The 13,976-nt window shown below is 35.6% G+C and overlaps 1 protein-coding gene across 5 annotated transcripts in view; it reads left to right on the top strand.

Moving 5' to 3' along the window:
- C15H5orf58 (chromosome 15 C5orf58 homolog) overlaps nucleotides 1-12,243 on the top strand; it is a 57,823-nt gene extending 45,580 nt beyond the window's left edge. For 4 of the 5 annotated variants that reach the window (XM_090150763.1, XM_090150764.1, XM_090150762.1 and 1 more), the window contains exons 2-6: nucleotides 549-712; nucleotides 9,548-9,658; nucleotides 10,174-10,256; nucleotides 11,082-11,175; nucleotides 12,135-12,243. In XM_090150763.1, the coding sequence (XP_090006889.1) occupies nucleotides 9,604-9,658; nucleotides 10,174-10,256; nucleotides 11,082-11,175; nucleotides 12,135-12,241 (339 nt within the window). In that variant the 5' untranslated portion in view covers nucleotides 549-712; nucleotides 9,548-9,603 and the 3' untranslated portion in view covers nucleotides 12,242-12,243. Of the gene's footprint in view, nucleotides 1-548; nucleotides 713-9,077; nucleotides 9,346-9,547; nucleotides 9,659-10,173; nucleotides 10,257-11,081; nucleotides 11,176-12,134 lie in introns of those variants that run through there. The other variant, XM_090150766.1, reaches the window with a different exon arrangement.
- The last annotated feature ends 1,733 nt before the right edge of the window (nucleotides 12,244-13,976 follow it).

Raw genomic sequence — 13,976 nt, 5'->3', positions numbered from 1 at the left:
TCTTGCTTGTCCAAGAGTTTGAGAAAAAGGTCATAGGAGGCAGCAAAGGCCCTGCAGACAGCTGGGTATCTACTTGGTATGGCCCTCCACAAAAACAGAGGCACAGTAGAGAAGGGAGTACTCTAGAACAAGCTCTGAGGTAGACTAGAAGTGGTGAGCAAAGAAACTGTCTAACATTGCTTCTGCATTATGTCTTTACAAAGGATTACACGGCTCCATCATTTATTTGTCTTCAAGAACAAAAGATACTGCAGGATCCTGGTTAACTGCTGGTTAACTGACTTTACTTACACTTTCTTGTTTCAAAAGCAAAAATGCTTAGAAAGATTAAAATATTTTAAACTCTTCAGTAATATCAGAGTTCAGATCCCTTCTGCCTGGGTCAGTACCTCTGGTGTCTGCTGTGTTTAACTGCTGGAGAAGCACTTTGATTTGTTTACATACTCATTTATTCTTCTGCAGAGTAAACCCCCAAATCTCAAATTCATTAAATAAGACCATAGAGAATTAAGCCATTATACAATGCTTTCTTTCAAATGTCTTCACAGCAAATGTATGAAAAGCCGTGAAACATCATAAGGAGGGGAAAAAATTTTATCATAAAAATAGGACAACCATATTTTCCACAAACTTCTCAAGTCATCTGAGGATGTTTATCTGGAAACAAACACTGCTGTGAAGGCTGCATCTGACTGTACTACCTCAGTATAAGGTAAGAAAAACGTGAGGTAAGAGTTCAGCTCCTCAATAGCATTTTCATGGTTTAGTTCTATTAATAACTCCTAGGTAAAAGTTTGTTGAATTCAATTGTATTGAAGCATATCTAATTTGAAAAGAATGTCTACACGTTTGCAAAGTTTCTGTAGTCACGTATTTTTTAGACATACTATGCCAAATCTAGTAGAGATACTTCCCTTTAGAATTGATTGGTTTGAAATATGTCTTGCTTCTCGTTTTAATAACTATTTCCTTGGAAAATCTGTCATTTTAATGACCAGAGTTTCTTTTTCCACTCTCAGTGCTGGAAAGGGTCAAAATCCCCAAAGCAATTGTTTTCTTGGCAGCACACTGGTTTGTGTTTGTGCTTACTCTTGTTTTTAGACACCTCAATCAGCATCTGAAGAATATATCCTGATTTTTGTTCAACATGCAAAGGATTTATTTCCTTGCATATTGTACTTATACTTTAAATTGAATCTTGCCTCCAAACACCTGCCAATGTTCCCACCAAATTTCTTGTTCGTTCTTCTTCATCCTTTATACAGTTCCTCTTTTGCACATCTACTTCTGCCTGAAATAGAAAACAGAAAGTACGTTCCATCTCATTTTTTCTGAAGTATGTCTTAATCTAGTCAAATACTACCGGATAGGATAGTGACTGAAGAACAAAGGAGAAATGCTTTAATGAAAGTAATTATCCTCATCTAAAAGTGGCAAAAGGGTCAACCTTTTTGTGATGTGTGTATGGTTATTTGTTTCTTCTTAAATGAATGAGTTGTACAATATCATTTTCCTTTAGTATAAAATCAATGCCCTTTGCTGGGATTTTTTTGCTATTTTTCTGATGATCCTGGTTTTGAAAGTGCACATGGAGTGCATTTTCCCTTTCTAACCAGTTCACTCCTGGAGGCAATATTTAACACATTACCACCTGATTTATGTCATTAAATTATTTTCAGTACTGGCTATAGAAGGACATGGATAAGATTGGGAATTAAAGGAAATAACATTTTCAGTGACATTTGATATCCTCCATTCACAAGTGTGTATGCTAGATCTGTCAAAATACACATCTGTATAACTGATTTTCAAATAGCAGTAATGGGCATCTATCTCCACTGTGCACCAGGAATCCAAACTTCTTGTTTGGTTGCTGGTGAGACAAACAAAACATCATATGCCTGCCAGCTTGAGACTCAAGAAGCAGACTGAATTCTTCTCAGCTTACAAATAATGAATTAGAGACACTACAGTATAAATGTTTTACTCAAGTAATTAATCCTATTAGTGATGCACAGGCTGGGACAGTGTCCCTGCTGGTTTTGCAGGGAAAAAATATACTTTAATGAACAAAAAGAGATGATGTGATTCTAAATTTAGGCATGGGGAAAAATGCAGTTGCCTTTTGGATGGTGGCTGTGCTTTAGAAAATGTTTCATTTTGGCTCGGGTAGCTTGGATTCATTTGTCTTCTTTCTGGAAGAGAGAATAATCACTATTATGAGCATGTTTTGAAAAATAAAGATTACTAGAATAAACAAATGACCTTTCGTACATAGAGGCATAATCCTTGAGAACAGTTTAAATCCAAAAAACAATTTAACCCACTTTCTTTCCTATAGGAGGGTCACAGTGTGCTAAACTGCCATAATCACTGTTTCCGTCCCAAACTCTCATGAACTGCATAGCTATCCACCTTATAATATCAGAACATGCAGATTCAGATGCAAAGAAGCAATCGTCTAAACAAAGTGCTTCTATTTACTGCTTATACCAAAAAGGCTTAGACAAACACTAATAATAGAACTGCTAATTGTTAATATGTGCTGCCTGAAGTATTCCTGAACAATGTACATACCCAGGGAAAACTTGGTATTTTTGTTTCAACCCTTGACAGATCATTTGAAATATGACCTTAAAATTCACTTGTTCTGCTATTAATTTTGAATCTGTATCCATATCTCAGTTAAATATGGAATTTTTCCTTAAATAAATTTTATTGTAGAGTTATTTCTAGTATAGCTCAGCCTTTCTTTGACCTCAAATACAGAGTCATATTTTACTGGCTGTTTACAGGCACTATGGTAGTTATTCAGATTGATTCCTCCTGATAACAGTTCAATGGGTTGTTTCTTGTCACAGTACTATTCACATCATAAGCAGTTTGCACCATCCAAAGTAGCTATCTGAAAGTATAGAGCTTTATCTAACTGACTGTCAGTTGTCCAGCTACTGTATCCTATATTCACCTTGTTACTGCTGGTAGCCTCCCTAGGCTGGGAAGCTCTGATGAGAGACCAGGCACCAGTGCATCAATGCTTACACTCTTCATCTTAGACAGAAGTACATTGGTAGGTGCAAATTTAATTTACTTCTGTATCAGCTCTCATATTTTCTTTGCTCATTTTCACATTGCATATCTGCATTCTGGTGAATTCAAAGTTAAAGAGTTTTTTCTAATCAGGTTTTGCATGTCTGTATTTTGAGAGCTCTGGAACAGTGCTGCACAGAATATTAAAGGTACTCCATTGCTGCCTGTTCTGCTTCTCAGAAGCAGAAAAAGAGAGATTCAGTCAGATGGGAATGCTTGGTCAATGTGGTAAATTATGCAATGCTTTCCAAAGTTAGGCAACGTCAGTCTGATTAGGCACAGTTGTCTCTATGTGCAAAGCATTAAAAAGACCTTTCAGATACATATTTAGTCACAGCAGCTGTTGCTAACAAGTCCCTGCTAATGTGATCGAAATGTTCATAAACAGTGGCATGAAAGTTGCTTCTTGCAATGCTTTCAGAAAGTGACTAAAGACATGCTGCTTATTTAGTAATGTTCACCTGTCGATGCTCCTGTGCATCAGAGAAACTTTTAATAAAGCAGCATTAATAAATTCCCTTAGGGGAATTATTTTAGTGAAGTAAATTGACCTCTTCATTTTAATACGATCACATTCTTATATTTTGTAATTTTTTTAATGACACTTTCAGGGCTTTTTTCCGTGAGTAGAGTTATCAGTAACAAATACATAACAACTAGGAGACACAGTTCTTATTAGTCAAACCTACAAGCAGGTGATAAAGTAGTCACTTACATTGAGAATCAAGAACTGAAGAATTTTTGTTTCACCAGAGGCTGTTTTGCAAGAAGAGTTACAATTTGCTATATGTATGCAGTGCACATTGCTCTGCTGGGATATGATGATTGAAATTGGTCAGCAAGGAACTTGAAATTCCTTCTGCTTTTTTAATATATTCTTCTTAAATACTTACACTGAAAGTCCTTCTTAGAGAAGAAGATATAAAAAGCAGCCACAGAAGCAGAGAACATGATTTCGAAACAGGAAAAGTTAAAATGATCTTTTTAATATAAGTGCTGAAAAAAACTGTTGCAATTAAATATCATTTTTTTCCGAAAATTCTTTCATGTCTTTCATCTGAGATTCATTGCTTCCTTTAAATAAAGTGGAGCCAGGAGAGCATTTGGCTAGTGAAAATGGATAAAAAACACTGAGCAGTGACACTGACAGAATGCTAAAGTTTTGTAATGGGTTGTTAATATCAGCCATGCCAAGGTAGCAGAGACCAGTACGTTTCATCAAATGGATCTCAGCTCCAAATGCAAGAGAGAAGCAGAAACCATTGCTGTATTTCTTTCCCATGTCCACTCCTCTGCTAAGTAACACAACATGCTTTAGAAAATATAATAATGCAACCTATTATTATTTCAGAGAGCCAGTTTATGAAAAGCCTTAGGTAGAGGGAAATGTCTCAGTCAAACAGCTGAGGCAGAAGTTGGTATAAAATCTTCTGCTCTGTTTTCTACTGGCCGTTTCATAAGTTAATGACAAAGAACTCTTTTGATGAAGCAACAGAAAGAGCCAGACCTGTAATTTCAAAGTAATACTAGAATTTCCCTGAGCAGATTATTATGCTTTTGTTCTCCTAAATACTGATTTTCATTTTTCTAAGGGTGATACAGTATTTCATGCAATAATGCATGCAGGTTGACAAATAAAAATAATGTATAGAATTACAATAGATACAGCTAATAGAAACTACAGTATCTATATTGTTTTTCTAAGTACTACAATTTATGCTATTGAATACATTTAAGTGAACAAAGGATCATTTGCAGTGTACTAAATGATAAACCTCTTTTGCTGATATTAGCACACTTGCTTATTTCTCTCTTAATTCAGGCACTTTGCTGTTATTGCTGTGAAAACTTAGGACGATAAAATAGAAGTGTGGTGAGGTATCTGTAATAACTGAGCTGGTAAGCAATGCACTCTGCCTTCCTGAAGTCATTTCAGTCAAAAGGACACAGCATTTTCCAAAAGGCAACACAAGGTCACTGGTTTGTTAGGAGATAATTTTGTATTTCCTTGCTATATAGACTTATTTTCCTCACAGAGATGACAAAAATCTTCCTGAATGGCATTTATTTCTGCGAAGGGATGTACATGTGAGTACACAGAAGAACTAGAAGCTGGCATTGCTCTGTATAAGTAAATGCTTACAGTTTCTATGAAATCCCATGTCATTTCAATGTTCTCATTATGAATGAGAGAAATCCACGATACCATCAGAAATCACTTTTATTGGGAAACTGAAAAAAACCACACTGAACTTCTGAATGCTTCTTCAGAATGTTTGCTTTCCAGACAACTCCCCAGAGTATCTGAATTTCACAATAAAAAGTTCTGCAGGTCAAAGTATGCTTTCAATTCCTTTGGCTCAGACTTTGCATGCCAAGCTGGACTTCTCTTTTTGTGAGTCTGACCAGTAGCTCCTGCCTGTCGCAGAAAAGGGATAAGAAAGGATTGTAACCTCGTAACTTAGGGAAGTATTTTTGTTCTCTGAACAAGAATACAGAGAAACCACCAGCAACACATTGCTTTCTTTCTGATTTTACAATCCCATATATGATCAACAATGAGACTTACGTCTTCAATTTATACACACAAAATGATTAGATGGGTCATAGAAATCAGTATAAAAGTGGTGGAGAGTTTTTATAAGCCCTATCCACACACATTACGAATTGATATGAATCATAACTTCAAAACCTTTGTCTCTTTAACTCAAGTTGGTGCAATCTGAGATGCTAACTTCATAGTTAGTGCTATAGTGAAAGACAGTAATAGTTTTCATTCTGTAAGTAGAACAGGATATTATATATTTATACATATATCTTAATATATACATTGTGTTTATATATATTTAATGTATTCTTAAATCTTAAAACATTCTCAGAAAATTGTATTATATAATCTGTTGAAGTTTTCTTGATGGAAGCCCCTCAAAGATGTGTTTCACAACTCAATATATTATGTCACAGATGTGTATTTCAATTCAGTTCCTTAGTTATCCTGATTCAAGAGCTTGCATCCATATTAAGGCTAGTCAGCTCACTTTGCAGCCTTTTCTCCCTGCCACTCTGCCTCATCTAACTGAAATGTAACCTTTCCAGGACAGATTCTGATTTGTGATCTGGTCAGGGTTTCTTTGGCCTTGAGGATTTACCAGTTTTCATCAGTGAAAATTCCACGTGTTCTGAAGCTTGTGAAATAACATTTTATTTCTTCGGAAATAACTGACGTATGTTGAGATTGCATGATTTGTTTATGTGTTTGATGCTTTATATTCTGTTTGACTTTCCTAGCAATCATTTTTTATATTCAGACAGTGGTTAAAAAAAAAAGGCAGTTCCTCTTTTATTAGAGCTTTTTGTGTGAAAGTTTAATGACATACATTTAAACAACAACCCCCCAATTAGACGCACTAGAAATTTTTAAATGAAAGCTAAGGCTTTAAATGTCAAAGAAAATGAGTGTATTATTAGTAAAAGTGTATTTCCTTAGATCTCATCTCCTATTCATTGCAGTGTTTATAAATATGATTTCCTTAGAGACAAGAATCACTAACATTTTGCTTGTTATTGAAGAGAATAGATTTCTTCTACTCCCCACTAAAACAATTTCTTTAAAATATTCCCTTAACTGTGAGATGTAATATGAGATCTTGGACTCTTTTTTTTCCCTTAGGCTGTGATTATACAGGTAGTTTGCATATTCTTTCTTTAGAAACCCTCCTGTTCAGTGATTCTATATTTTATTATTTTAATTTTTGCCTGTAAAAGGTGAAGTTACACTCCAGAGGTGAAGAAGGCAGTTCTGTAAAGTAATCTGCACTGTTTTAGTTCCCCACAGTGCCTGCTGATGCACGTCATAATCCTACATTCATTTTCTGAAATAGATTTCTAGTCCTCCTGATCTGTTTTCTTCCTTAGAGAAGTTGTTTGGTAGAAATTTTGTCTTGACCTGATATTCAGAAAAGTGGCTGAGTAATTTCGGCTTCTGCAACTGAATTTGTTCTCAGAAAGACTCCAGGGAGAGTCATATCATGTTTTGAAGTAGCATACAGAGCCCAGCCAGCCCATGATGAGAAACAGCTTCCATCACTTTCAACTGCATGCATCTCTGCCAAAATCTGTAGGTTTATCTCAAGTAAAATTAAAATCATGACACACAACCTAACATGCTGATATTGAGTTGTTAGCAACAGTTGTGCAAACACTTCTTGCATAGAGATGAAGCTGGAATTAATAGTTTATTATTTTCAGATTTTCATTATGAAATATTACCTCACAAATTCAGAAAATATTTCAAAAAAGGTTTAAGTAAATTTAATATCACAAATTCAATATTCCTTATTTCTCTGGTTTTTTTCTCCTTAAAAAAAAATGCTTCAACTTCCTATAGTGCTGGTAATCTTTCTAATTAATATCTCAAACTATTTAAGAGTATTTTTCAAAAGGCCTTGCATTTTAGGAGCTACTATACTTGGTTTGTGCAGTAGTTCTTGCAACTCAATATATTGTTTATGTTTTGAACCCAAGTTTTCATGTGCTTATTTTTCTTTTCACAGCTAGTTCAGTGCAGAATATAAGCATGATTTGAAGGTTATTTATGCGATGGGAAAAGAATAAAAAGTCTTACCAAATTTGGGAAGTAAATTAAAATAAACTCATTGAACAGAAGTCAATGTGGAACTGCCTACAAGTTTTCAAAAAATTCCCTATTACTCAATAATTAGCTTCTCTTGAGGTCAGCTACATCTTTCGCATCCCCTTCTACCATAACATGTTTTTTCCTAGCAGTTTCTACAGTGAAGCAAGCACCTATTTATCTTTACCTATTTATCTTTACATCTACACCTGCAAATCCATTCCTGGCAGCTATTTAAGCATTATCCTTGATAGATTAGGAAGAAAATAACTGCTGTTTATAGTAACATAAACATTTTCAGGAACTTGCTAGTCACCCCCCCCCTTTTTTTTTTTTTTTGTACACATATTTAAATACATACTTTTAGATATTCTTTTATAGGCAGTTGCCATATAAAAACACCTTTTTGTATATCAGCTCTATGCACACACAAACTGTTTTTTGCCAGCAAAATCACCAGCTTCTGCAAACCACACAGGACTTTTTCTTTAGAGATGTATAGCTTTGCATTGGGTTCTTTGCAAAATGCTGTGAGCTGGAAGACTGCAATACAGGAATTAGTGCAGGTGTGAGCAGTGTTTCCTGCTTTGTATTTCTCATCTGCAGAAAGCCCCACAATCTAAGCAGCATATCATGCTTTCCCTTTGAATCATAGTTTAGTTGTTCCTTAGAACAAAGTGCTTCTGGATTTCATTTTAGCTGCACCTGCTAAAATTACAAAATGCTGTGAATGCTTTATTTTCAAGTCAGTTTTTTGAGAGCATGCTCCTGAATGATACAAAGAATGAAAGAGTGGGTAAATGGCAGGCAGCTGACATCTCTGTCCATCAGTCCTCTATTGCACACCCAAGTTATTCCACTCTTCTCTGAGCTAACAGCCACTCTGCTTCAGTGCTGCCAGGCAGGAAATCTGAAATACAGTCGGGATCCTGAACAGCAAGAAAAGTTTTTGCAGTAAATCAAGCAAAAGCCCTGAAAGCCCATCCCTTGCTTGGTGTCCCTGGCGTTAAGGACTACAAGGCATGGACTGAGGAAGAAGTGAACAGTTCCCAACTCCAGGACGTTGTTCAGCAGTTTTTGTAGATTTAAGTCAGGTATACGCATCTAAGGGCAGAGATCATTTGATGTTTAAGCTGGTACATTGCTATAGCAGAGCATCCTTTTTGTCTTCCATAAAGTTAGGTTCGTTGTCTGATCTTTACTCACAATAAATTATTTTTAGTCCATCAGAATTAAAGTTAACAAAAAGAAACTGCTGATCAATGTTTTGCTGCAACATGCAGGAATATTCAGCCCTGGGCTGCAAAGGACAAGAGGAGATTGCTGTCCACCACTATTGCAGTGCCACCTTCATCCTCTCTTCCCCATTTCTTCAGCTCTTGCACCATTTTTTACCTAAAATCACAACTCCTACAGGGCAACCTACCAGTGCCGAGGCGGGTAGAAGACCAAGCAGGACTTTTGCTGAGCAGAGCAGGGAAGCAGGAGGGCTGTCTGTGTGCAGGGCTGTGTGCTTCCTCCTCCAGAGTGGGCCTTGCTGCCTGGCTGAGGCCAGGAGCTGCTGGCAGCACCCAAGGGAACACAGCCTCCCAGGGCACTCCACAGCACCCAGCTGCCTTCAGGTACCTGCCTGCACAGTGCCTGGGCTCAGCCAGGCTGGTTTCCTCAGGAGCAGCCCTGCTTACCTTCGAGGCCGGGCTGCGTAGAAAAGGGGCACAATGTTCTTGTACCATTTACCTAAAATGGGGGTTCTATTCATCATACTTTTTGAACACACACAGTACTAGGGTGAAATAAGCTCTTTTTTTTTTTTTCCCCCATCAGTGTTGCAACAGGTTTCCTGTGATGTTCTATACTGAAACTTGCCTGAGAGTTTTCTAATGTCTGAAAAGAGAAGAGCAGAGAGAATGGGGGAAGAGTGCATCCAGGGATCTGGTATTTAATCTCAGCTCTGTTACTGACAAGCAAATATTCAGCATTTGACTTTTTTGTGCTTTAGAGTTATCTTCCTCAAATTCATAATGAAAGCTGGTTGCAATGCCATTCTAGACTTTTTATGAAGTTTTCAATCAAATACATTATCATGGGACTTTGTTTGAGGAAGTCTTCCTTACTATTATGAATATGCTCATTCACTATTTGTACCTCTATGCTTAAGTTCTAAAAAAATATCTGAAGCATTGTCCTTAAAAGAAAGTAACATAACTGTGTCAAATCCAAATTTAAAAAGATTTTTTTTTAAAAGATTATTTCCTCAGTAAGAAATAAAACTGTTTGGCTGATTAGACTCTATTTTCAAATGACAATAATGAAAACAAAATCTAGTCATTAATTTTTGTCAAATGTTATTGTATATTTGACGTGTGTTATATATAGACTATTATATACTATATGTTAATATTATATATTATGAATGTAACGCCATAACAATTGGAGTTTTGCCTTTCTAGGATCCTTGGCCCAGGCTGATGACCTTAATGCAAAGCCACTGTTGGAAGGGAAGAGAGACTTGGACAAAGTATCTGTGTCAAATGCACGTTCCATTTTTTGTCATACTCCTCAATATGTTAAGATGTTCTATATAGCAAGCTTTTTTACACAGAGGTTTTCCAGATATGTATTTTTTAGAATGCATGAATAAGAAAGAGCTGATAATTAGGAAAAATATATATATATATCCACTATTCTTTAGTATTTTTCATTTTAAAAAATCCCAGAAAAGAGTGCAGAATATGGTATAATTTTCAAAATTGAAATTATACTTCGTTGCAAATGATTTCTAGTCTTAATTTTCTCTAGACTTGATTTATTATTGTTATTATTTGTTGAAGAAAGGCAACATGGTCTCCAAAATGAGTACTGAGATGTTGATTATAACATAAGTGCATATACAGACATAAATGTTCCTATGCATATATTAATAAATTCATTAGTTTCAGTGTTAATTCAGTCCCAATGTCTTTCATGCATGTTAACTACACAAGAGCTCCATCTCGTGGTTGACTAAATATTGCCTGAGGATTAATTTTCAGTACTGTAAGAAAAATTAGGATTGAAAACAAAAATGAAAAATAATACTGATTAGGAGAGGAAATTTTATGTGTGATTAATTTCACTTCACATTTTTGTTGTTGTTAAAAAAGAAAAACAAAACAAAAAAGCTGTTTGAAAGAAAAAAAAATAAAGCTTGAGTGTTTAATATTTGCCTTTAGTATCTACCATCTTCCATATCCAGTTGGCTAATTATAAAAAGGAAAAATATTAATATAAAAAACTATTAAAATTTTGATATGCTGTGTCTCTGAGATTGTGAATCGTATATACACTAACTGTTATGTTTTGTTTCTTCTTCATACAGATGCTAAAAAAGGATGCAGCTAATCAGCAGTTTGACCTTGAAGCTGCAATTAAAAATGTTGACAAAATGTCCAATGAGCTGAAGAAACTAAACGGTAATTCTGAGTTCATCATTTAGGTATATGTTTGAAAGTGTTCTTTGAAAGTGCTTTTTTAGCATGAGAATGGCTCATGCTTTCTCTATCACACGATTAGATTTTTTAAAATCTATTGATAAAATAGTTATTACCTTCTTTTCATAAAATAATGAAATAATAGTTACATAGAATTATGTTAGTTAAGCACACAAAAAAATCTGTTAGGCAAATTCATTCCTATGCGGGGACAGTAATGGTTTGATAATGAAAATATTATGAATATACCGATGCCAACATTTTTTATGACTTTGAAGTAAACAAAAGAAGAATTTTTCGCAAGATTTGACAGATGTACACTTTAAGAAGTGCTACATTCAGTTGCCATTTATTTAGCATGTACCATTTTGTGATCATAAAATCATAGAATCTTAAAATCATAGAATCATAAGAACCATAAGTGGCTTGTGTTGGAAGAGACCTTCAAGATCACACTGTTCCAACCCTCCTTCCATGGACAGGATTACCAGCCACTAGATCAGGCTGCCCAGGGCCCTGTCCAACCTGGCTTTGAACACCTCCAGAGATGGGGCACACACAGCCTCACTGGGCAGCAGTGCCAGCACCTCACCATCCTCTGAGTAAAGAATTTCCTCCTATCATCTAATCTGAATCTCCCCTTTTTTAGTTTAAAACCATTCCCCTTTGTTCTATCCCTGTGAAACCATGTAAAAAGTTGTTCTCCCTCCTGTGTATAAGCTCCTTTTGGGAACCAGAAGGCCACAAGGATGTCTCTGCAGAGCCTTCTCCTCTCCAGGCTGAACAAGCCCCGCTCCTTCAGCCTTTCTTCACAGTAGAAGTGCGCCAGCCCTCTGATGATCTTTGTGGCCCCTTTCTGGACCCCTTCCAACAGCTCTACATCTTTCTTGTGCTACAAACCCAATCAGTGTTGTGATACTACATTGCCCTTTGTCTTTCAGTGGAAAGCCAACTACTGCTTTGTGACATTATTTTGAATTTCAACCAACCCACGAAGGCCAAAGATTTAAGAGAGGCTGAAGAAAAAGCTTGGAGTTTGATGGATTAAGTAATACCATTCATCCATTCATTTTCACACACTGTCTTCTATTAATAGTTATTCAGTTTGAACTGTGAAATGACATAATGGTTTACTGCACTTGGAATATTTTTATTTTAATCTGGAAATGTAGGATGGAAAAATGTTATATGTAGCATATTGATTTTGAGAAATATTTTTAACCCAGTTTTCTCACACTAAGCATATTATGTGTGGAAAGAGTGGCATAATTAACTTAAAATGTCAGGAAACTTGATCTGACGTTTTTCACACATGGTTCACTCCTTTTAAACAAAGGCATACTGGAAGAGTAATAAAAGGTTTTAAATTACTTCAAGTCAAGTCATTGCTCTTATCACAGTTGTGCTCAGAGAAATGGGTAAGAAATGATCGGTAAAAGAGAAACTGCAATTCCTCATTTGATCTGCCTTCCTCATTCTAAAAATGTTGCTGAGGAAAGAGGCCATACAAGAGATTACTTGTGGAAAACCAGAAGTATTTTGATTGGGTTTTGGTCGTGACTCTAATGCACATGGCTACAAAAGAAAGCAGAGTTTGGTAGTCTAAATATCCTGAAGTCTTCTTGGCCCAAATTTTGAATAGCCAGTATGTTTATGTATTTCATTAGAATTTTTTTCTTGTGAAAAGGTCTGAATTTTTTTGATGTATCCAGACTTACTTTGCTGAAAAAAAAAAGTATTCAAAGCTACATTTTGTTATGTTGTTTAATTTTTAAAGCTCTTTCTCTAATGAGATGTTTTAAAACAAATAAAACAATTCCTTGAGAGGCATTTCTGGGTTATCAGAATTTTCAAAGGAATGTAATAGAACTACAACTCCCAGCTCATACAGTTGGTGGCAGTTCTGAGAATTTGATCTTAATTTTAGCATTTTTGGAAAGACATTAAAACTGATTTTCTTTCACAAGACTAGACAGGAGATGTTTTCTAACATATACATGTATATATATTTTACTCATAGTTGCACAGAAATGAAATTCTTTAACTTTGAATTCCAGCTGCTAGCCAAATATGTTGGAAATGAAAATAACATTTACAAAGCATATAGATTTAAAATTGTTAGTCTGTATGAAATCTGATTTTTTTTTTTTTTCTGAGAATCTATATAAACTACATGGAAGACAGTGTCCTCTGAGTTGTGGTTCAACATACAATTGACTTTAAAAGGAAAAATGTGTAACCCGGTCCAAGGCAATTCTTAAACCAAAATGTTGGCAGAAGACCAAAGTTCCTAGAAAACCTGGGCAAAAAAATTGGATGAATTCCACTTTTCAAAGGAATGGGAAAAACTTTTGTTGTTGTATTCTTCAGTGGTCCTCAGTTGCAGCTTTTATTTAAGAACTGAGAAAGGTTGTTGTTGTTTTTTTTCCCCTTGAAAAAAGCACAGAAAAAAACCCAAACAACCAGAAAGCTGTTGTATAAAAGGAACCAAGTTTCCCTCTCTTTGTCTGCTTTCTAAGAGATTTGGTTGTGGTCTTCCAATTAAGAATCACATGATGGTAGTCCTGTTGATGTGTCTCCTATAAAAGAATGGTGGCTTAAATTAGAGTTAGAGATATAATTTAAGAGGAGTTTGTGCTAACAGAGGAAAGCTTGTTCTTGTATGAGGTTAGAGGATCACATAGAAGGCACCTCAAATTTGTGGGCAAAGACATTCTTGTTCCTGAGTGAAGTTAGAAGGCCTTAGGGAACACATACTTCCAATTAGTCGACAAAAATGTGCC

Source organism: Phasianus colchicus, chromosome 15 (genome assembly GCF_987193195.1).
Source record: "Phasianus colchicus chromosome 15, bPhaCol1.hap1.1, whole genome shotgun sequence".
Lineage (NCBI taxonomy): Eukaryota > Metazoa > Chordata > Aves > Galliformes > Phasianidae > Phasianus > Phasianus colchicus.
The sequence above is the reverse complement of the archived record's forward strand: the minus strand, read 5'-3'. Positions and strand labels throughout refer to the sequence as shown.